This window comes from Meles meles, chromosome 15, assembly GCF_922984935.1.
Source record: "Meles meles chromosome 15, mMelMel3.1 paternal haplotype, whole genome shotgun sequence".
Classification (NCBI taxonomy): domain Eukaryota; kingdom Metazoa; phylum Chordata; class Mammalia; order Carnivora; family Mustelidae; genus Meles; species Meles meles.
Genome location: NC_060080.1, coordinates 40,188,806 through 40,209,506, shown reverse-complemented (window position 1 = coordinate 40,209,506; position 20,701 = coordinate 40,188,806). Strand labels below are relative to the sequence as shown.

At 56.5% G+C, this 20,701-nt stretch overlaps 1 protein-coding gene across 1 annotated transcript in view; it reads left to right on the top strand.

Annotated features, from left to right (window-relative positions):
- The first annotated feature begins 5,610 nt into the window (after positions 1-5,610).
- Positions 5,611-20,701, top strand: part of ATOH8 (atonal bHLH transcription factor 8) — a 34,066-nt gene continuing 18,975 nt past the window's right edge. The window contains exons 1-2 of the mRNA XM_045978973.1: positions 5,611-6,831; positions 15,366-15,557. Of these exons, the coding sequence (XP_045834929.1) occupies positions 6,076-6,831; positions 15,366-15,557 (948 nt within the window). The 5' untranslated portion in view covers positions 5,611-6,075. The remainder of the gene's footprint in view (positions 6,832-15,365; positions 15,558-20,701) is intronic.

Sequence of the window (20,701 nt, the reverse complement as noted above, 5' to 3'; positions counted from 1 at the left end):
TTAGTTGCAGAGAGGTGGCCTCAGCAAAGAAGTGACATGACAACAAAGGCTTGGAGGAGGCAAGGGAGCAAGCCATGGGTGTTTGTCAGGGAGGCGGCCTGCTGAGCCGAGTCCCAGTGCTCTCCAGCATGGTTTAAATGTCCCTTCCTCCAGGCAGTCTCCCAGAGTTATTCCACCACGCTCAGAACTCGCATGGCTATTCCTGCAGCATGGAGCCCTGTGCACCCTGTCTTGGAGCTCTTGTCAGGCTTTAGTTATTCTTCTACTGGACCAGGAGCCCCTTGAGGTTGGACATCACGCCTTCCCCCTCCGGAATGTCCACCCTCTGTGGGCAGGGCTGTTTGCTCTCCTCACTGCTGTATCCCCAGCCTCAGTTGGTGACTTATGAATGCAAACTGATTTGTCAGAGGTGGACCAAGTAGGGGATGGGATCAGTCTGTTGTTTGCACTGGGGCTCCCGATTTGGACACTTTATCTCTCTGCCACGGTCCCATCATGAGACCTGAGTGGGTCCAACATTTGTCAGATGAGTGACAACTGCTGATTAAAACCCATCCTCCTCCACTCAATTTATCAGCAGAGAGGCCAAAAGTCAGAGAAAAGAGGCGGAATCTGTCAGGCGTACCCATTTCCCGTGGTCGGAGCAGCCATTCCTGTACAGGACAGGCTCTGTCTTGGGATCCACTTGCTCTTCTGTCAAAGCAGCTGGTTGGGTGAAAGTTGAGCGAGTCAATATCCCAGCTGCGCAGCGGGCCTTTGTTCATTCAGCCAGTACTTTCTGAGCGCCTACTGTGTGCCAGGGATTGTTCCAGAGGCTGGGATACAGCAGTGGACCAGGCAGGCCAAAACCCCTGCCCTCAGGTAAGTGCTTGAAAAATGAAAGCAGGGAAAAGGGATAAGGGAAAGGGGGACACAAACTCTACCTGGGTGCTCAAAGACAGCCTCACTAAGGTGACACAGAAACCCCGGAAGGGGAGAGGGAATGAGCCATGAGGATACCTGGGGGCAGAGCACAGCAAAGGGAAGAGCCGGTGCAAAGATCACTTGGATGGAGGAAGGTAGAGGGAAGAGGGGAAAGTGAGTCTAAAAGAGTTCCCTGCACGGATGTCTCATCCCCGTCCCCTGGACCAGTGTCCTGCTGATTAATGGTGGCCATGTGGACCCTGTGACTGGGAGCCAGGGAGGGGCTTTGGGGGCCCTCAGGCTTAGTATCCTACTTTTTGCTCACTGTCCTGGGTGACCCTATCTAGGGCTGCTGTGAGGATGACTGGGTGCTCTAGTCATATGTAGCCCATTTCCTTCCACCAATCCAGTTTCCACTCTTCGACCCTTTCTTTTTTTTTTTAACTTTTAAATTTTTTTTTCAAAGATTTTATTTATTTATTTGACAGAGACCACAAGCAGGCAGAGCGAGAGGAGGAGGAGGAAGCAGGCTCCCCGCTGAGCAGAGAGCCCAATGCGGGGCTCGATCCCAGGATCCTGAGATCATGATCTGAGCCAAAGGCAGAGGCTTTAACCCACTGAACCACCCAGGCACCCCTCTTCACCACTTTCTTGATTAGCTGATAGACACACCCATTTTGGAACAATCGGGACAGCCAGCAATGAAGACTCCAGATTCAGGAATATAGAATTTCATGCAGCAAGAGTCCAAGGTTCCATCCCATCTAGATAAGAAGATGGCAATCGCTGGATGTCACCCTGCCAAGCTGTCCTATCCTCACCCATGGGTGTTGTGTGGGCACCAAGAACTTTCTGGGCAGGTTCCACTCAGCAGTACTGGGAGGGCTCCAGTGCTTGGATGCCAAGATCTGAGATCCATATGCCTGAGACCCTCGAAGGTCCAGAAGTGGGGCCCTGGCATCTGATCCTGACTTGGAACGAGCTGGAGCACTGGGCTGGTCCAAAGGGAGGCCAGTGGCTTCGGCTGAGAGGTGGACAGCAAGCAGCTCACCCAGGCTGGCAGCACGTGCAGGGACAGGGAGGATGCCGAAGAGGCCAGCACTATATGTAGCCCAGCTTCTCAGTCCCCCAAATGCAAGTCCCTAAGATCTCAGGAGGCAGCAAAGCATGATAATTAAAGCTTGGGAGTTTGGGTCAGTTGCCCTGGGCTCAAAGCCCACTTTGGTTATTTCCTTTCTGCTGGCAAGGTTTTGACTCTGGGAATAGTTTCCTCATCTGTAGAATGGGTTTACCTCCTTGGGTCATCGTAAGGATTTAGAGAAACAGAGCCTGTCATCAGTCCCTGCGTGGAAGTAATGATTGCTGACTGACTGTCTAGTATTTGTTCTCAGGGGCCTAAGACCCAGAGCTCTTGCCTTTCTTTCCCTTTCCAGCTTCGTTCTTGTTCTTTGGAACAGCCATCCAGGGGATGTGGACCCTCCCAATGGCACGAACGTGCTAGCTCAGAGTAACATCCAACAGTTGAGTCAGTGGGGGAATGTTTTTAACGTAGGGCATAGGTTTTCTTGGGGTGTCTGTGTAGTGCCATCCCAAGCAGAGGGTGAGACTACCTTGAGCCTCAAGAGTCCTTTTACCCTGGCAACTCTACGATTTCATAAAATCCGCATTACTGTCATCACAAGGCTATCACTGGCAGCTTCGAAACGTGCAAGTTCCTTGCAGGGAGATGTGCGGTACAGGCAGCATCATACCACCAGGGGGCGCTGCCTGGCTGCTCTCGCTCGTTCCGCCCCCCCGTCCCGCCCCCCACATTTTCCAAGGAGGCTGAGGGAACGCAGAATCAGGAGCCCTGGGATGCAAGTTTACCCTGAGGCTGGGGGTCTATGGGCGGCTAGCCTGGGCCTTGAAGATCTGCCACCTGGTAGGCTGGGAATGATATTAACAGGGACCCTCCGCTTCACTTGGGCCCTTTACAGTTTGCCTCCTGCTCTTGTATACGCATTCCATCTTATGACCAAGGGGATAATGCCCAGAAAACGAGCATCATGGGATTCCAGCGACCTTCTATAGTTTGGGGGAGAGCCGGTGAGGGGCTCAGGCAGCATGAGTGGAGCCTTTGATACTCAGCCAACATAGGTGCTTTCCCTGGAGCACAGCCTGATTTTTCAGTCCTGCCAGTGACTTCCAAGCTAGCCACCCCAACTAGCTATAGACACCCCAGCCCGCAACTGTTCCCCAAGCAGATGCTGGGATGCAAGGAGCCCAGGCGGTCTGCAAACAGGAGGTGCCTAAGGCCACCGCTCACTCTACATGGTCACTATGGACAAAGCTGTACCAGCAGCCTCATGTAAGCCCCGTGACTGCCCTATGAGGCACAATAGCATGATCTCTGTAGGTGAGGACTCTGAGGCTTAGAGAGCACCCCTGCAGCTCTGGGTGAGGGTGGGGTGCCTGGTTTTGCTCCCATGTCTGCCACTGACTGACTAGACGCACAAGGAAAGGGCAAGCACAGATCTCAGCCTCTGCTTGAGTTCTGGAGAATGTAAAGGACAGGAGAGCTGGCTGTCCTCCAGCAAAGGTCTCCTGAGCACCAACTCTTGGAGACAGGGAGGAAGGAGACTGTGGGCTTCCAGGAGCTCACAAACTAGGGGGCCAGCCAGGTCCTCAATAGAGGACAGATTGCAGCCAGACTTGTGAGGGAGCCTTTGCAGAGGCCAGCAAGGGCGACAGGGACCTCTGGGGGTCCGCCCAGGTTTACAGGAGGAGGAGACACTGTAGCCAGTCATCAAAGGGTGAGGAAGAGCATGCTCTGCAGAGGAGAGATGTAGGAGACCTGTGAGCAAAAGGCAAGGTGTTAGGGTCCCGGGACTGGGTGGGGAGACAGCAGATGAACAAGGGCTCCTCTCTGGGGCACACCCTTGGTCTTACAAGAGAGAAGGAAGGTGCGGGAAGATGCTGGGCATGCATGGAGGGGTGTGCCTCAGGAGGCCCATACATTATGAAGAGTCCTCTTGGTGGAAAAAATGAGGTTCAGGATTTACTATAGTCAGAAAACTGCTTGCCTCCATGAGTGTGAATGTGTACACATGAACGTGCCTTTGAAGCCCTAGGTCAAAGTCATTTTATATCTCCAATCTCTTTTTACTTTTCCAGCTTCCCTGAGAGGTTGACTGGACAGAAATATCCTTAAGGACAGAGGAGAAAACAGAACTCTAATGGGATAAAAATGTCTGGCCTATAGTTATGAGGCTCAATAGTTGAAAAGCCAAGGTCTATCATGGGCTCCTGGCCCCAGCTCTGTGCTCCTGCCCCAGACTTCTGCCTGGACTACCATCCTATCTCCCAGGACCCTGCATGCCACAGGCCACCACGCCACCTGCCCCCTCCTGCCTTTTCACAGGAGAAGCCCCACCAGGGAGCAGGAGTGAAGGACTGAAACAGAAAGATGAGGTTCCACTGGCTGCACAGGCCAGAGCCCACAACCAGGATAGAGGGTCCGTCTTCTTCTCCCAAACTGCTCCATGTGCCCGTCATGGCCTTTAGGAGGAACTGCCGCAGAGAAGGGACCCGGGAGGGCTGAGGCCCTGTGCTGGTCCTCCAGGGCAGACTTGGGGAAATGGGCCTTGGGTAAGAGCTCCCTAGGTTGACCTCTTCTTTCCAGAATCTCCAGGGGGCTGGCACTGAGGATCGAAGGTCTGGGAAGTCGACCTCTGCTCCCTGCCCGTGCTAGTGGGCATGTGCAAAGCTCTCCCTTAGCACCAGCCTGGCTCTGAGCCCTGGCACACATACTCTCAATTTCCACCCCCCCTCCAGGGGAAGGTTCGATTGTTACCTCCCTTTTACAGCTGAGGAAAGGGAGGCACAGAGAGGTGCAGTGACTTGCCCAAGGTCACTCAGTTTGTAAGTGGCAGAGCTGGGGTTGAACCTAGGAAATCTGCCTCTAGGAGCTACTCTGTCCCTGTTATTAGTAACATTCATAAGCAGAGCCGTCATTTGACCAGTACCTCCTGTGTGCCCCGGGTTTAGTTGCTCACAGCAGCAAGCCTGGGACTTAGGCACTATGCTCTGCACACTTCTCATTTCATTGATAAGCAAATCCGGGCTTAGCAGGCAGCCTGGGGTGAGGTGCCTTCAGAATCTCACGGATGCCAGGTCTACCTGAATCCGAAGTGTCCACTCTCCCCAGCCTCTCTGACTCGCAGTGTGAGTGGGGAAAGCACATGCCTTTTCTGAGCCTCAGTTTCCCTAGAGCCTAGGCCTTCTACTCCTGGCCTCCCTGCTCCAGCAAGTGACCAGTGGGTGGGGTTGTGGAGCTGTGGGAGTGCGGGTCTGGGCAACTCAGGGCCTTTCCCTTCCCCCAGCAGGCCCCCTCACCTTCCCCTTGCAGAAGTCCCCGCTCCGTTTTTTGTTTTTGTTTTTTTCTCAATTGGTGATTTGGGACGGGGAGGTGCTGGGTGCAGAAGGTCCCTCAGAGGTCAGCTAGGTTGGGTAGAGAAGGTCAGCTCGGATCTGGGGAAGGGCCGAAGGACCCAGAAAGCCACGTGCTCGGGGTAGTTCTGCGGGGGAGCTGACGGTCCCTCTGGGGAAAAGAGAAGCGCCCCGGACTTGAGGAGGGGCGGGGAGGGAGAGTCAGAGGAGGCAGGTTCTGGACAGAAGGGATGGGGGTGGGGGGAGGTAGAGAGGACGCGGACAAAGGAGGCGGCCGGCAGCCCAGCTGTTTTGAAAAATGCTTCCTGTTTCTTTAAAGGCGCTCGCGGCTCGGGCGGCCGGGGCTGGGGAGGCGGCGGCGGCGGGAGCTGCCTCCTCTCCGGGCGGCGGCGCTGACTGATCTCGCGAACTGGGCTTCTGTGTAAACTGAGGCTAAACAAACACAGATGGAGCGCAGCGGGCGTTCTCCAGAAATGCTGGCAAGGCGGCTGCGACTTCAGATGACACTCTGAGCGCTCCGGGAACGGACAGCCCGGCGGCTTCGCGGAGCCGGCGGCGCAGCTGCCCCGGGCGAGGGGGAGAAAGGGAGGGAGGAGGGCGGCGCGAGCGGGGGGAGAGCCCGAGACTCCCAGGCGCTGAGCGCGGCGGCCGCCCCGGCAGAGCCGGCGCGCAGCGTGCAGAGCGAGCGCGGCGGGCGCGCGGCCCGGGCAGCCCCACGCCCCTGCCTCGCGCGCTGCCCGCGCCATGAAGCACATCCCGGTTCTCGAGGACGGGCCGTGGAAGACCGTGTGCGTGAAGGAGCTGAACGGCCTCAAGAAGCTCAAGCGGAAAGGCAAGGAGCCGGCGAGGCGCGCGAACGGCTATAAAACTTTCCGATTGGACTTGGAAGCGCCGGAGCACGGCGCCACCGCCACCAACGGGCTGCGCGACAGGACCCAGAGGCTGCAGCCGGTCGCGGCCCCGGTGCCAGCCCCGCTGGCGCCGGCTGTTCCCTCAGGTGGGGGCGCGGACCCGGCTGAGGAGCGCCGGGGCGCTCGGGCGCCGGAGGTCTCCGACGCGCGGAAGCGCGGCTTCGCCCTGGGCGCAGTGGGGCCGGGACTCCCCACGCCGCCGCCGCCGCCACCACCTCCGGCGCCCCAGGGCCAAGTACCCGGGGGTCCCGAGGCGCAACCTTTCCGGGAGCCCGGCCTTCGTCCCCGTATCTTGCTGTGCGCACCGCCTGCACGCCCCACGCCGTCGGCGCCCCCTGCGCCCCCGGAGTCTTCCGTGCGCCCCGCGCCCCCCACGCGCCCCGGGGAAAGTTCTTACTCGTCAATTTCACACGTAATTTACAATAACCACCCGGATTCCAACGCGTCGCCTAGGAAACGGCCGGGCGAAGCGACCACCGCTGCCTCGGAGATCAAAGCCCTGCAGCAGACCCGGAGGCTCCTTGCGAACGCCAGGGAGCGGACGCGGGTACACACGATCAGTGCAGCCTTCGAGGCGCTCAGGAAGCAGGTACCGGCTCCCAGCCGCACACCCTCACTGTGCCCGGGGACGGTTGCTGGAGTGGGTGGGTGAGTGGCGGGGAGATTTTCGGGAGGATGAGGGTGTGTGCGAGGAGCAAGTTATTCCCGCCGGGTCAGCCCTAGGGTCCAGACGGGGTTGAGCTCTCCAAGGGCAGTAACCTTCGCCACAGCTTTGGTACGGATCTTAGGGTGCAAAGTAGGGGCAAAGGGTCGAGATCTCTGGCCCAGGCAAGACTGTTCTCCCGCCAACCCCTGGCGCGACCCTTCTGCGCGTCTGACTTTAGCCCTCATAGTTCACTTTTATGGGCAACAAGTATTTGTCTTCCCGAGTCCCTTGGGCTCGGTGAGGAGTGGAGAGAGGGAATGTGGGAATCTTGTCTTTAGCGAAGAAGCGGTGGGGCGGGGGGGTACACTTCGTCTTCAGGCATTTAGCGTGGTCTGGGTTTTGGGAGGCCTAAGATGCTGCAGAGGGGTGGCTCTGGTTTTGCCAGACCCCTTTAGCCTCTACCTCCCAGAAGGGATGCCCCTACACGCAGACTGCTCTGGGGATCTGCAGCCCACCCCCTGGTATCCTTAAGGATCTGGGCTACAAGCCTACCTCCCCTCCCCAGGGGCAGCCTCAGGAGCTGGCTGGTGAGAGCCTTCCCAGGGGATTCTCCCCTGCTGCTTTTCACCTCATGGTGAAGCACCAGGGTCTACTGACAAGACCGGTGGTTTGGGGGACCTTCAGAGCCTAGTTCGGTGGTGGGTCAGGGCTTCTCAGTTTGGGGCTGGTGGGTGCTGCCCTCACCAGACAGCGTCCTCTAGGGGGTTGGAGAAGAATATTTATCTGAGAATTACCCGCAATGGGGAGGGGCAGTTTTGCAATCACATTTTAAACAAGACTGGGACTGCCCTGGGGTTCTAGACTTCTCATTTTCTTAGAGAGAAGGGAAATCTAAGAAGAAGGTAGTATGTGCCCACTGCCCCCATCCCCAAAGGGACTGGGGAAGGATTGGTGTGGATGTGACGGGTTTGGATGGTCAGGTTTTTGCTTACTCTACAGCTGACTTCCTGTGTGACTCCAGGAAAGTTACTCAACCTCTCTGGCTTTAGCCAATAACAAAGTGTTTTAGAAAACTGGATCTTCTCTCTGGATCCCACTTCTTCCTTCTGTGGGCAGAATGGACAGGAGCATGTGTCCATCCATGGGAAGGGAGTTGAGCTCCTGGGAGAAAAGAGACTCTATGACTTGGGCCAAAGTGTCTTGCTTGGGTTTGGGTAAGATGCTTGGTCAGGGAGGTGGCCAGCCATACCGGTTGGGACCCTGGGTAGTGGGCCAAGTGGAACATTCAGGCTTACTCTTGGGCAACAGCTCTGTGTCTGAATGCTTGGGGAGGGCAGCCTATAGAGCATCAGGCCACCCACGCCCAGGATGGAAGGCTGACAGCCTAGGCAGAAAGATGCCTTTCCACTGGCTTACCTTGCAACTAGGGAAGATTGGGGAGGCCACAAGCCCATGGCATCACAGCTGGTGGGTAGCCGGGTAAGGCTGACACCTAGGTCGTCTGACTGCCAGTTCAGGGCTCCTTTTGTCCCTCTGGCTTCCTCTTTCATTTCCGAGAAAGTATCCTTGTCTCTGCGTACTCAGCTCCACTAAACATCTCATTTACACAGTGGTTTTTCTTCTTTCAGCCATATTCTACCTTGCTTGATCTTAACATCCCATCAGGTTGAATTATCCCAGTTAATGGAATGGAAAACTGAGACCCAGAGAAAGAAGAAAGGAGACTTGTCCAAGATCACCTAGTGGGTTAGGGAAGGTGACAGCAGCTTCTGGAATGCCTGTCTGGCCAAATGTGTCCCACAGTGCCCTCTGTATCTGTCATGTTTATTAACAATCGGAAGCTGATGTACCCATGACTGGATCCGAGAGGAAATTATTTAAATCCTGGTCTCCTTTCACTTCTCCCCTTTCTGTGGGGCAGTTCTACATAAAAAGGACAGATTCGGGGACGTACCTATGCCTATACACATGGTCACTACCCATGCCCAAGAGCACACACAACACATGGCCACATGTGCCATGTGCCTGCCCTTGTTTGTTTCCTCCTCACTCATTCTGTTCCTTCCCCAGAAAGCTGCTGGGTCAGAGTGGGCATCTGCCTGCTGTCTGCCAGGGAAGGAAATGTAGGTAGGGTGCTGGTGATCTCCGAGCTGGGGGCTGAGGCCACACCAACCACAGCTCCCAACCATGGAGAACATCCTCTGGAGCTCCTTCTTCCTCTGGGCCTCTGTTTCCCGCACGTAAGAAGCACATGTGAGTACACGTGTGCACGCATACACGCTCACACACCCCAATCCAGACAACCTGTAGCCCTGGATCCAGGCTCAAGTTTGACTGTTTGAAATGGGCCCTCGGCAGAGAAGGGAAAAGCAGAAGGACGGTTCTGCCTGAAATGAAGGCTTGACCATCATGGCACCAAGATCAGTTCTGGGATTGTGACTCTGGTCCAGGGTTTTGTTTCCCTGAGCTGCTTGTGATGGGGTTAAAAGAGCACTGGGCAAGGAGTCCAGAGGGCAGGGTTTGAGTCATGGCTCTGTTCCTCCTTTCTGCCTAACCAGGAAAAGTCACTTTCCCTCTCTGGGGCTTCAGTTGCTCAAGCTGGAAAATGACCATAAGTCTTACTCCCCCCCACCCATAGCTTCTTTGCAAAGAGCAAACGAAGAACGGAATGGGGGCTGTAGGAGGAACGAATATTCCTTGAGCATTCGAGGTGTCCGCAGTGCCAGGCAAGGCCTTGAGCGATGTGGAAATAAACATTCTGTAATCATTTTAATAACAGTCATAGGAACCACCGTTTATCAGATACTTGCTTTGTGGTGAGCACCATGTTGGGTATGTTATGTGTATTAGTTCATTTAATGAAATGGGTGTAATTATTATCCTCTCCCCATTTCACAGATAGTGAAACTGAGGTTCAGAAAGCTTACCTAAGTCAGTGGAGGTCTCACAGCCTTCAGCTAGTGCACGGGGCCTTGTGGGTTCTGTACTGCCTGGCTCCTCGTCCAGCCATTCGCTGGATGTGGGTGTGCTGTGCCTCCTGGGCATGGAGCTGTCAGGGCCTGCATAGCTGTGTGTCACTGTCACTGTAGAGCCTGGATTCAAATCAGAGTCAGTGAGTCACTCCAAAGCCCAGGCTTTCAAGAGCTCTGCTTCTCAGCCTCTTGAATGCCCTGCAGCTGTCCACCCTCAGTACCCACCCACCGGGAAGCCTTCTGTTTGGTCCAACCCACTGTGTTCTTAACTGGGAAGGGAAGAGAGGGAGCTGCTTGGCCACGGAAGTGCAGGTGGGGGAGAGGCCCTCTGGTCTGGTGGAGAGGGAGAATGTGTGGGGCAGATGGTCAGGCCACAGCACATGCCACCAGCCCAGCTGCGTAGGGCCCTCCCTGCCGCCTCATGTGAAGGCCATGTGTGCACAGCTGGGCCTGGCCCGTGTGTGGGGCTGCTCCAGGGCCAGGTGGGAGGGGGTCGAAAGGAAAGTCTGGCCTTGCTGGGGGGGCGGGGGGGTAGGGGAGAGGCCAGTGTCCTGGCTTTGGCCTCCAGACGGCACATTGGGACATCTGGTGTGTGTGCAGCTTTCCTTCTTCCCCTCAAAACTTGAAGCCCCTCAGCTTTGAAGGAGGAATGGCGGCCTTGCAAGGCCGAGGCCTGAGGAGGCTGTGAGGAGCCCTCAGGACCTGCTGAGGTGACTCTTCAGGAAGGGGGTGCCAAGCAAGTTGGGCCTGGGCCCCCTTCTCTGCTGCCCCTGGAGTCTCCCGGGGGATCCTCACAGAGGGAATTCACAATGAACCAAGAGGGGGGATGGGGTGGTGCCCCTAACCCTGCCCTTCCCTCAGTCACAGACCCCACAGCAGCCAGTGCTTGCCTCCCCAGGGAATGGGGACAGGCCTGCTTTGGGGACTCTATCCACATGGTTGAAGGGTAACAGAGGTGTCCACTCTGCCCCCTCAGGACCGGTCACCACAGTGGATCCTTACTGAACCTCATTGCACCGGGGGAAGTGCCCTACCTGAGCCTGTTGTTACGTGTCTTTATGGTCCCCTTTCCAGGCCTGTGTGGCTCTGGGGTCGTGGCTCACAAATACCAAGACCCAGGTTCTCGAGGTCCAGCCTCATGGCTGTGTGGAAAAGGGATTTTAGAGAACCTATTTCGGTAGAACTCGACTAGGATCTTGAACAGCTCTGCACCAAGGGGTTTCACCCCAAGAAGCCAGCCCTCACGCTGACATGAGAGGTTAGAGAAGACGTTCCAGTAGAATCGGGCGCTCAGTGGTAAGCCGTGCTCACAGTGCGGTGGGAGCTCTGCTGACCCAGGAGTCGGGATGGGCTTCCAGGAGGGCGTCCTGGGCGGGATCTGAAACAGGGGATGGCTTTGAGCACTTCGCTGCATGGGCTGGTAGCTTTTCAGCGTTGTTTCTCTGTGGCAACTGCGTGGGTTTGCTTCCCCACATCCCCTTCTCAGGTCGTGGGGACTTTAGTCATTTTGTTGGTAAGGAAGCTGAGATCCTTTAAGGTCATGAGACTGTCAGGGCCACAGTGGATGGCCAGTGGTAGAGCCGGGTCCTCGGGCTCCCAGGACAGTGCCCTTCCTACCTTTTCCTGTTTCCTGGAGCTAGGAGAGAGTCTGGCTTGGGTGGGTGGGATGGAATGTCTGGGGGTCATAGGGGACCTTGTGACAATCCCTACACCTGGTCCTCTGAAGCTTAAAAATCCTTATGGGGTGAGCACAAGGCAAGTCCTTTTACTTTCCTAGAAGTTGGGCAGTGTTAGGAATTGAAGACAGGAGACTGTGCTGCCTCTTTTGCCCTGTGTCATTTGACTAGGGGAGCAGACCGCTGCTGAGGGGGTCCTCTGCAGGTGGGGGGGTGGCTGGTCATGCCCAAAGGCTAAAGGTCTATGGGATCATCAGTCCAGAACTCTCCAACCCCAGGTCAGAATGGTGGGCTGCCTATCCCCCGAGGGCTATAAAGCCTTATCCAAATCCACAAGCTGTTGCTTCCAGCTAATTGGAAAGAGCCCGGCTAAGGCATCGGATGCTTCTCTGCAGAGTGGAAAAGATCATTTCTACCTCACTGGGCCCTTTAAAGATAAATATAGGCATTGTATTAAAAATACCCTTAGTAGGTCACAGTAAGCAGCCAGGGGTGGCCTGGGTACCCAGACATTGTTGTTCCCACTCTCCAGATGAGGAAACAAAGGCCCAGAGAACCGAAGGCACCTCCCAAAGTCGCTGGTAAGTGCCTGTGGTTCAGACCAGCTCCTTCCACCCTTTTCCACTTCCCAGAACTAGGACCTGCTGCCAGACTCTCACTTTGTGGGGGCTGGGCCAGGCCAGGGTGCTTCCGAACTGGGCTTCTGGGGGCACGGGACTGCATCCTAGGGAATGGGTACCAGGAGGGCCTGGAATTAACCAGGTGAGTCAAGGAGTACCTCCCACCCAGGGCAGGAGGATGAGGAGGAGGATAGAGCCACCTGAAAGGTGCCCTTGGCGTCCTACCTGTGGTTACCTGTGCTGGAGGGAGTCTAGGGAGCTCAGTGGCCATGAACCTTCCTTGGGTACTAGACAGACAAGCTCCTGGCATAGCTTCAGGTCTTAGTTCAGTGAACTGGGACCCAGGATGTCTACTGCTCTGTATCTTCATGTGCAGATGGGATGACTGTCTTTTTTGGGGGGAAGGTTTTAGATGGGACAGACTACCTATAAATAGTTATCATGGTGCCAAATATTCCACCAGAGCCCGATAGATAGTTTCCTTGTCAGACCTGGATTTTGATAGAAGCAATGGGACAGAGTGACAAAACTTGGCTCAGAACCTGGACTGGAGCCCCTAAGTTGGCCTTGGCCTCATCTGTTGCTCTGTAACCCTACAATGACCCTGGCTTCTCATGCTCAGATCCTTCCCAAGATCCCTGGTGCCCACTGGCAGGAAAGCCCATCTGTTCAGGGGCCAAGGGCTCAATGAGCTGGGTAACTCCCAGTGTGGCCCCTGGGTGAAAACACCAGGAGGGACCTGTGCCACAGAGCTATGCCCAGTCCCCAAGGGCCTCTGGCAGGTAGGCACTCCCTCCTGGCTGCTGGGCTGGCTCTTGAGACGTCCCCCTCCCCTGTGCCAGGACTCCAGGGAACCTTTCTGTCCCACTGACCTTGTTTATTTGTTCAGGCTGATAAAGCAGGATTCTCTGGACTCTGGTTGGGAACAGGCAAAGTGCATTGTTCTGCCGGCTTTTCTTGGATGGGTTTGGAGCTGCAGCTGGGCCTGGGGGGTGGGCGGGGGTGGGCACTGCACAGGAGGCGGCGTTCTCTCCGTCACCAGCCTGCCCCTCCTTCGGTTTCCTAGTCCAGTGAGTGGCAACTCTGTGGCTGCTGGAAGATTCTAAAAGGGGACAGCAAACCTCTGGTGGGGGGGCCATTTCAGGAGCCCAGCTGGTGGGGAGGGGGCGGTGATAAGCAGGCATCTTGTCGTGCTTCTCACCTGCTCCAGAACCCTGCCTTGGGGACCTTCTGCAGCCCCACTCCTAAGTACTCGCTGACTTATCTCAGGCCTTACTCTCTGCCGTGTGCCTGTGGTGGAGGGTGCGGTCCCGCGAGTAGATGGAGAGGAAGCCAGCCCGTGGAAAGACGAGCTCAGTGGCCTGGGGTCTGCTAGCCTGGGACAGCTAGAGTCGGGAGTTGAGCCCAGATGGCCAAAAGGTATATGGGCTTCAGCTCTACACCGAAAAGCTAAATCTCCATCCTCTGGTAGAAGAAAGGGTTTTGAACACCTTTCCAAACATTACGCAGCCTCCTGGTGAATGTGAAGGTAGGCCGATCGTTTGTTCATTCGTTCTCTCATTCAACAAACCTTTTGGAGGGCCTGTTAGGGGCGAGATCTGTGCCAGGCCCTGCAGACGTAGCCTCTGCCCCTCAGCTCTCTGGGAGACTGGCCATTAAAGGAGTCACAGTAATCACAAGTTGAGGACAGTGTGTGGGGGGGCTATTAGTGCACTATTAAGGGCAGGGCCTGCTCTGGCTCTCCTCCCCTGACCCCCTAGTTCAGGATTGGGAAGTGAAGGTCTGAGAGAGCTCCGGGACAACGTGAGAACAAAGTGGACTATGCATTTTGGGTCCCCATCTGAGGGGACTGTCTTAGCCACGCTTTCTCAATCTCTGCGTCAGTGGTCATTCGGGCTGGGCAGTTCTTGGTGGCGGGGAACTTATAGGACCCTGTGCACTGCAGGATGTTTAACAGGCTCCCTGGCCTCTGTCCAGCAGGGGCCAGTACCACCTTCCCTCCACCACTCCCCAGTACTGACAATTATGTCTGCAGATATCACCTACAGTCCCCGAGGGACAGAATCATCCCCGGTTGAGAAATATTGGCCCAGAAGAGGGGCTGGTATACAGGGGATACTCACCAAATACTTGTTGAGTGTTCATGCTGGGGCAGCCCACTCTGCGGGATGGGGTTAATGGGTCCCACCGTCGGTGGTAGGAGTGGGTGCTGTGTCTCGATCTGGATGCCAGAGCGAGGAGGAAACCGGAGCCCTGGGGGCTGGGTAAGCACGGCTCAGCCATTCGGGTGAGCGGTACATCAGAGAGGGGGTAGGCTCTGTCGGATAGCACCCGTCAGATGGACGGTGTGGGGGCATTTCCTCGTCTCAGCACAGTCTTCGTTGCTTTTCGCTTGCGCGGTTCCAGCACTGACGGCCAGTGTTAGAAAGTTAGATGCTCCGTCTCTTCACCCCATACAAACCCCTGTGCAAATTAGTGAGCGTCTGCTTGGCGATGAGTCACTGACAAGCATGTCAAGTCTGGTTGTGGCTGTAAATATTTATTATGCACCTGTTGCCTGCCCAGCAGCACCTGCAAGTCCAGGGGGCATAAAGAAAAAGAGAAAAGAAAAAGGAAGGCCCTCCCAGCTAGGCACGGGTCCTTTCCTTCCTGTAAGTCCCCAGAGTCCTGGGTCCCTAACTCTGTTAGGACACTAACATCTCTCTCAAGTGTGAGTTCTCTGAAGTCAGGAAGCAAGTTATTATTCAGAGTGGGACCCGCGAGTGTCTAACAAAACAAGGTCTGCTGACTGAGTGAGTGGGCGGATGGAATATCAGAGCTAAAAAAGAGGAAGCGTGTCCGTTCTGTCAGAGAGACTCCCTCTTAGGGACTGTGGGGGACAGAGCTCTGTCAGCGTGGGACCTCACATGCTTCATTCCTGTTGCCCCGTGGGCGTGAGATGAGCCTCGGTTTCTTCCCCTGCAAAAATGGGAACGTGGATGCCTCCTGGAGATTGTGAGTGGACGAGTTGAGATGCGTGCAGGCACACAGTGGGTGCTGAGAACAGAAAATAAAAGTCAGATCAAGGGAATCGACAGGCCACCTTCACTGCCCGGGGGTCCCCTCTCGGGCAGTGGGATGTCATTGTGAGTGGCCTCGTCTGCCTGGTCAGGGCCCAGAGCCCCACCCCTCCCACCAGCAGCCCCTCCTGATGCCTTCTCAACCCCCAGGTGCCGTGTTACTCCTACGGGCAGAAGCTGTCCAAACTGGCCATCCTGAGGATCGCCTGTAACTACATCCTGTCCCTGGCACGGCTGGCGGACCTCGACTACAGCGCCGACCACAGCAACCTCAGCTTCTCTGAGTGCGTGCAGCGCTGCACCCGTACCCTGCAAGCCGAGGGACGCGCCAAGAAGCGCAAGGTACGTGCCAGCAGCCACTCGGCAGCGGGAGAGGTGGGAGCGGAAGTTGGGCATCCTGCTCTCACCCAGGCTTCTGATGGGGCCAGCAAGGTCAGCCTCCTGGAGGTATGCTGGGGGTCGCTCCCTGGGATTACAGGGGTGACCCTACTCCTGGTCATGGGGCTGTCGGGGACCTTGCACAGTCACCCCGGGCCTCTGGGTCTGGGTGTGCTCCCTTCATGGGGAAGGTGGTAGGTCTGGAGCTCTTTTCTGGTTGGTGCTGATGCACCCAGGTGGCCCCTGATAGATGTTGTATCAGAATGAGCCAGACTGAGCTCCCCTGAGCCGGGTCACTGGACCGGAGAGCTCTTCAGCACCTTCGGGAGTATGACTTGGCCTGGGGATTGCCTGTGGCCATGCATTAAGGCGAGTGACGTTTGTAATTCATTCTTTCATTCTGGAGAGATTTGCTGATCCCCAGCCCTGTACCAAGCATGCCCAGCAGGACTATAAAGGTGACAAATGTGGTCCCAGTGCCCATGAAGCTCACAGGATGGTCAGAGTCACCCTTCTGCCAGTGGATATGGGTGGCAGAGTATGACAGGGTGGTGTCGGAGGTCTGGGCTAAGGGCGGTGGAAGGCCAGGTGGAGGGGGACAGCTCACTTCTGCCGCCCAGGGGAGTTTGAAAGTGCATCTTAGGGTAAGAGGTATTTGATCTGGGCCCAGAAGGACAACCAGGAGGTCAGTGGGAAGATGAAGCAGGGCCCAGCATCCGAGACAGAGGAACCAGCCTGATGTGTTTGGAGAAGGATGTGCGGGAGGAAGGGTGGTGGGCCCCGCTATGGCCCCTGAATGGCCTGTGCTCCCCTGCCTTTCCATTTGGGGGTCCGTGCCAGGCAGTACTGAGCAAGGCTTACGGCAACCCTCTGGATCTCTGTTCCTGCAAGGCCAGGGGAAGAGTCATAAAGCATGGGACCCCGTCTGTGTCCATGAGGTGGAGGGAGGCTGGGGGAGATGCCTGCCCCCCTGGCCATCCAGGGCTGGAGAGGGTGGTGGAGCCCGGTGACTGGCATCCTCCATCCTTCTTTCCTGACCTGCCTCTCCCTCTCATCCCTGACATTCCCCGCCTAGCCCCGCCTTGCCAGCAGGCTCCTCTCTGGGTTCCCCAGGTTTCCCAGAGACCTCTGGGCCCAGAGCCACGGAGGCCTCCCCATGGACTGTCTTGCCTCTGCCAGGGAGGGCCCCCTCTGTCCCCCCTGCCAGCCAGCCACTGCCGCTGCTGTGGTAATTGTACGTTGCATTCCTGGGAGTGATTTAACGTGGACCAATTAGATGAAATCCTCATCAAGTGGGTGAGAGAGGAAGCGCCACTGGCTGCTGGCAGGGCCGCTTTCCTCTGGAAAGTGACACGGGTAAATTAAGGGCGTGATTGATGGCTCCATGCAGGGCTCTGTGACAAAGGAGGTTTGTAAACTCTGGGTGAACTTCCCATGGCATTGGGGCGGCCCGGAGGTGTGGATGGGCAGGGTAGGCAGGCGCCGTTTGCTCCAAATCCACCTCTCATCCCCTCCCCTCCCCACCGTGTGTCCCCCACTCACGCACCAAGACAGGAGGGCCGGCCCTTCCCTTCCCTGTTCCTTGATTGGAGCCAACGGGAGTCCTGGGCTGCGGAGGATGGGAGGGGAGCCGGGTGAAGATGCCAAACGGAGATGAGCTTGTGGCTTCCCCTGAAATCCCCTCAGATCTGAGACACATTAGAGACCATCGTGCCCAACCCCCCATCGCCCTGATTGGGAGAGTGGGGTGGCAGGTTGTGGTTTGCTGCTGATAAAAGTGGGCACCGTGGGAACCTCATCAGTGATTTCTCAGGCCCTTTCCAGCCTCCATGTCCAAGCGGAGGTCTTGCCTCACCTCGGAAGAGCAGGGGACCACTAGTACCCTGCGTCCCCTCCTGCTGCGCGGTGGGCCCGGGACTGCTGTCCCCCAGGGGCTGTGTCTGCGGTCAGCACTGCCGGGAGGGCGTAGATGGCCAGGGTCCTGGAGGTGCCAGGACATCCAAGGACCTGTCCCGCACCAGTGTTCTGCCCTGGCTGGCGGGGGTTCACAGGGCCACCCCTGTTTCTGTGGCTTGTGCTTTCCTGCGTGTCTGTCGCCATGCAGGTAGGTGAGTCCTGAGGTGTCCTCGGGGAGGGTCTCCAGTGACCTGCCCAATGGCCCTGGGCACTGGGCTGGGACAGGCCCCCATTTTGTTCATCAGAATCAGGGGGGCTGGTGCCCCTGGAGATCCCCTGATGATTCATTCATTCAGTGTTTATTGAGCATGTGCAGTGAGCTCCGAACGGGGGCTTCACCCTCCGCAGTCCTTGTAGACAGAGTGGATGGTTTAGGGGCTGAGATCAAGTCTCTGTCCCCCTCCCCCATGGCCACCACGGGTTTGGGGATGGGAGTGAGCCAGGCTTACATCCTAAGGAGAGGGGGAGAGAGAGCAAAGAAGGGAAGAAACTAGAGAACACGTCCCAGGGTAAGTGAGTGGTTCAGAGGAGGTGCTCTGTAAATGGCAGCTGTGGCGGGGGTGACCCTCACCAGTGCAAACAATAGCAATTTCATCCATTCCCCTCAATGGCGCCCTCACAGTGAATGTGAACCCAAGAGGCCGGGAGACCCTTTCTTGGGTTACCTCCGTGAGAGACTGCGCACAGTGTCCTCTAAGATCCCTTGTAGCTCTAATGAGCTGCCTTGACACCCCCCCGCCCCCCAGACCTGTGTTAGGAATGGGATATAAAGTGAATTCAGCTCCCACCCATTCCCCCCGCCCCTACCAGGCCCCAGGTGCCTCCTTTTGCCCATCTCAGTCCTTCCCTGCCAGGGCCGGAGACCTGCATCCCTTGACCTGTGGGTCCTCTGTCTCTGGGCCTCCCAGGACACAACTTTGAGGGTTCAGAGCCTCGTTAGGGAGCCAGGTAGTGCAGCGAGGCCCGTGTCAGAGGCTGCCCAGCCCAGGGATGGGGGCAGGGGCAGGGGGGAGGAGTGGATGGGCCCTGGAGAGCTCAGTTCTGACTCTGCTGTAGCTGAGATAATGCACTCTAAGCACCTGGCTCCGGGCCATGTTTCTGCAGCTCCTGTTTTTAAAGCAGCAACTCCCGGGAGCTTCAGAGGAGGAGGAGGAGGAGAAAGAGGAAGAACAGCAGGACTGTTTCACACCTGGGCTGGGGGGCCTTGTCAGACCTGCAGAATAGCAAGGGACTGGTCTCCCACAATCCAGGGTGCTCTTTTCCAGCCACTTTAACCCCTGGAGTACTAACCAGAGGAAAATAACGGCTACTGACATTGACGGCATAGTTTCAACCCTGGTGCTAGACGGCCAGCAGCAAGTCCCTGCCTTCGGTTGCTTGCAGGCCATTTGGGGGGTGGGGCTGGCTCTTAGAGGCTGGGTGGCTGGACCTGGTGGTGCCTGCTGTGTACATGGACAGTGCCCAAGCCCCAGAGCACATGAGGCAGAGTCTCAAGGGCTCCTGCTCTGGCTGGATCCAGTAATCTGTGTGCAGGGCCTCCTGTGTCCCCAGAGTGTCCACTGAGGGGCACTGTCCTGACTCTGCCCCCATCCTCATGTCCATGGTCACCCCCGCTGGGGCCTCCTTGTCCACTTCTGTAAGGTTGCTTATCATCTGAAGTGATTTCTCAGGCCCTTTGGGGTTGGATCTTTCCTGTTTAATGACTGTCCGAATGACCAAACGCGTCGCTCTTACTTTCCCTGTGCCCCGCGTGGGCGTTTCACACAGACCTGAGAGTTGCTCCCAGAGACTGCTGGGACCCCCAGGCAGTGCATCCCAAGAACACTGATAATACATGAGGTGCTCAGAGCCTGGATTACATGCTGGGCACGGAGCTCAGGTCTTGTGATGAATCGCCTCGTGACTCTTCCCGCCAAGCCTGTGAGGTGGGCACCAGGGCTGTCCCATTGTCCAGATAACAAAGCTGAGGTTCAGAGGCCTGAGGAGCTTGACCAAGGTCCCTTAGGCAGTGAGAGAGGCGTGCAGGGGGCCTGCCCTTCCCTGTCCTGCCTCCCACATGGACGTTCTCTTTCCACATCCTCCTGGCGAAGTTACTGAGTTAAATACCATTTGCCTAAAGCCCACAGAGTCCATCTATGCTGGGATAAAAGGGGGGTGGGTGGGAAACCACCATCAAATTCCCTTCTAGTCATAAAAATGGATGCAATTTATTTTTTCTGGCATTCCAATTACAGAGACGTATGTCGCCAGCTGTTTGCTCTAACACAGGGTGTTCTCTCAGCTGCCGCTTCTCCTCTCACATTTGACATCATTAGTCCACAAGTCTGGCAGGGACTGGGTTGGAGGGATCATTGGCTGGGGAGCCTCACAGGTGAGCTCAAAGCCAGCTCTCCCCGGAAGGCAGAACTCGGCCCTCTGGAGTTCCCCGGTGGTTCCCGGGTTGGGTAGAGGTGAGGCGCCGCTTTCCTCTCTCCTTTCACACTCTCTTCACCCTGCTCAGTCCCCTTCTCCAAATTGCATCCCCTCCTGACATGCACTCACAGATCCCTCCCTTCTCCCCACAGCAAGGAAGAACCAGAGCCACAGAGACATGGGAAGCCCCCTCTGATTCGCTAACTTATCACCCTTTGGGATCCAAAGACCCTTCAGAGAACACTTTCCCCCCCAGAGCACCCCTTTGAGCCACGGTGGTCCTCTGGAAATCCCTACAGAGGCTCGGTGACCCTCGGTCCAGGACACTGGAGAAAGGGTGTCTGTGTAGGTGCAGGTTGAGTTGAACCCTACGGTTCCTGCAGTTCTCCGTGGTGCTGGCATTTAACTCTAAGGCACATAAAAGCATGACAAGCATGACAAGCAAGACTGTGAGAAGTAGAGAGCTTTGGAGCCAGAGACCTGGGTTTGAGTCCTGACACTGCCACTTTGTAGCTGTGTGACCTTGGGCATGTCACTTAACCTCTCTGATCCCACCCCCCAATCCTCTCTCATCTGTAAAGTGAGAACCCACATGCCTTCCTTGCCACCTTGCTGGAAGGATTAAACGAGGTCCCATGTGAGAAAGGGCTGGCATTTTCTCAGTGAGTGCCGGAGAGGAAATCTCAGGAATTTACAGCAATAAGGTAACAGCTTCCCGTGGAACCCCATGAAGGAGTATC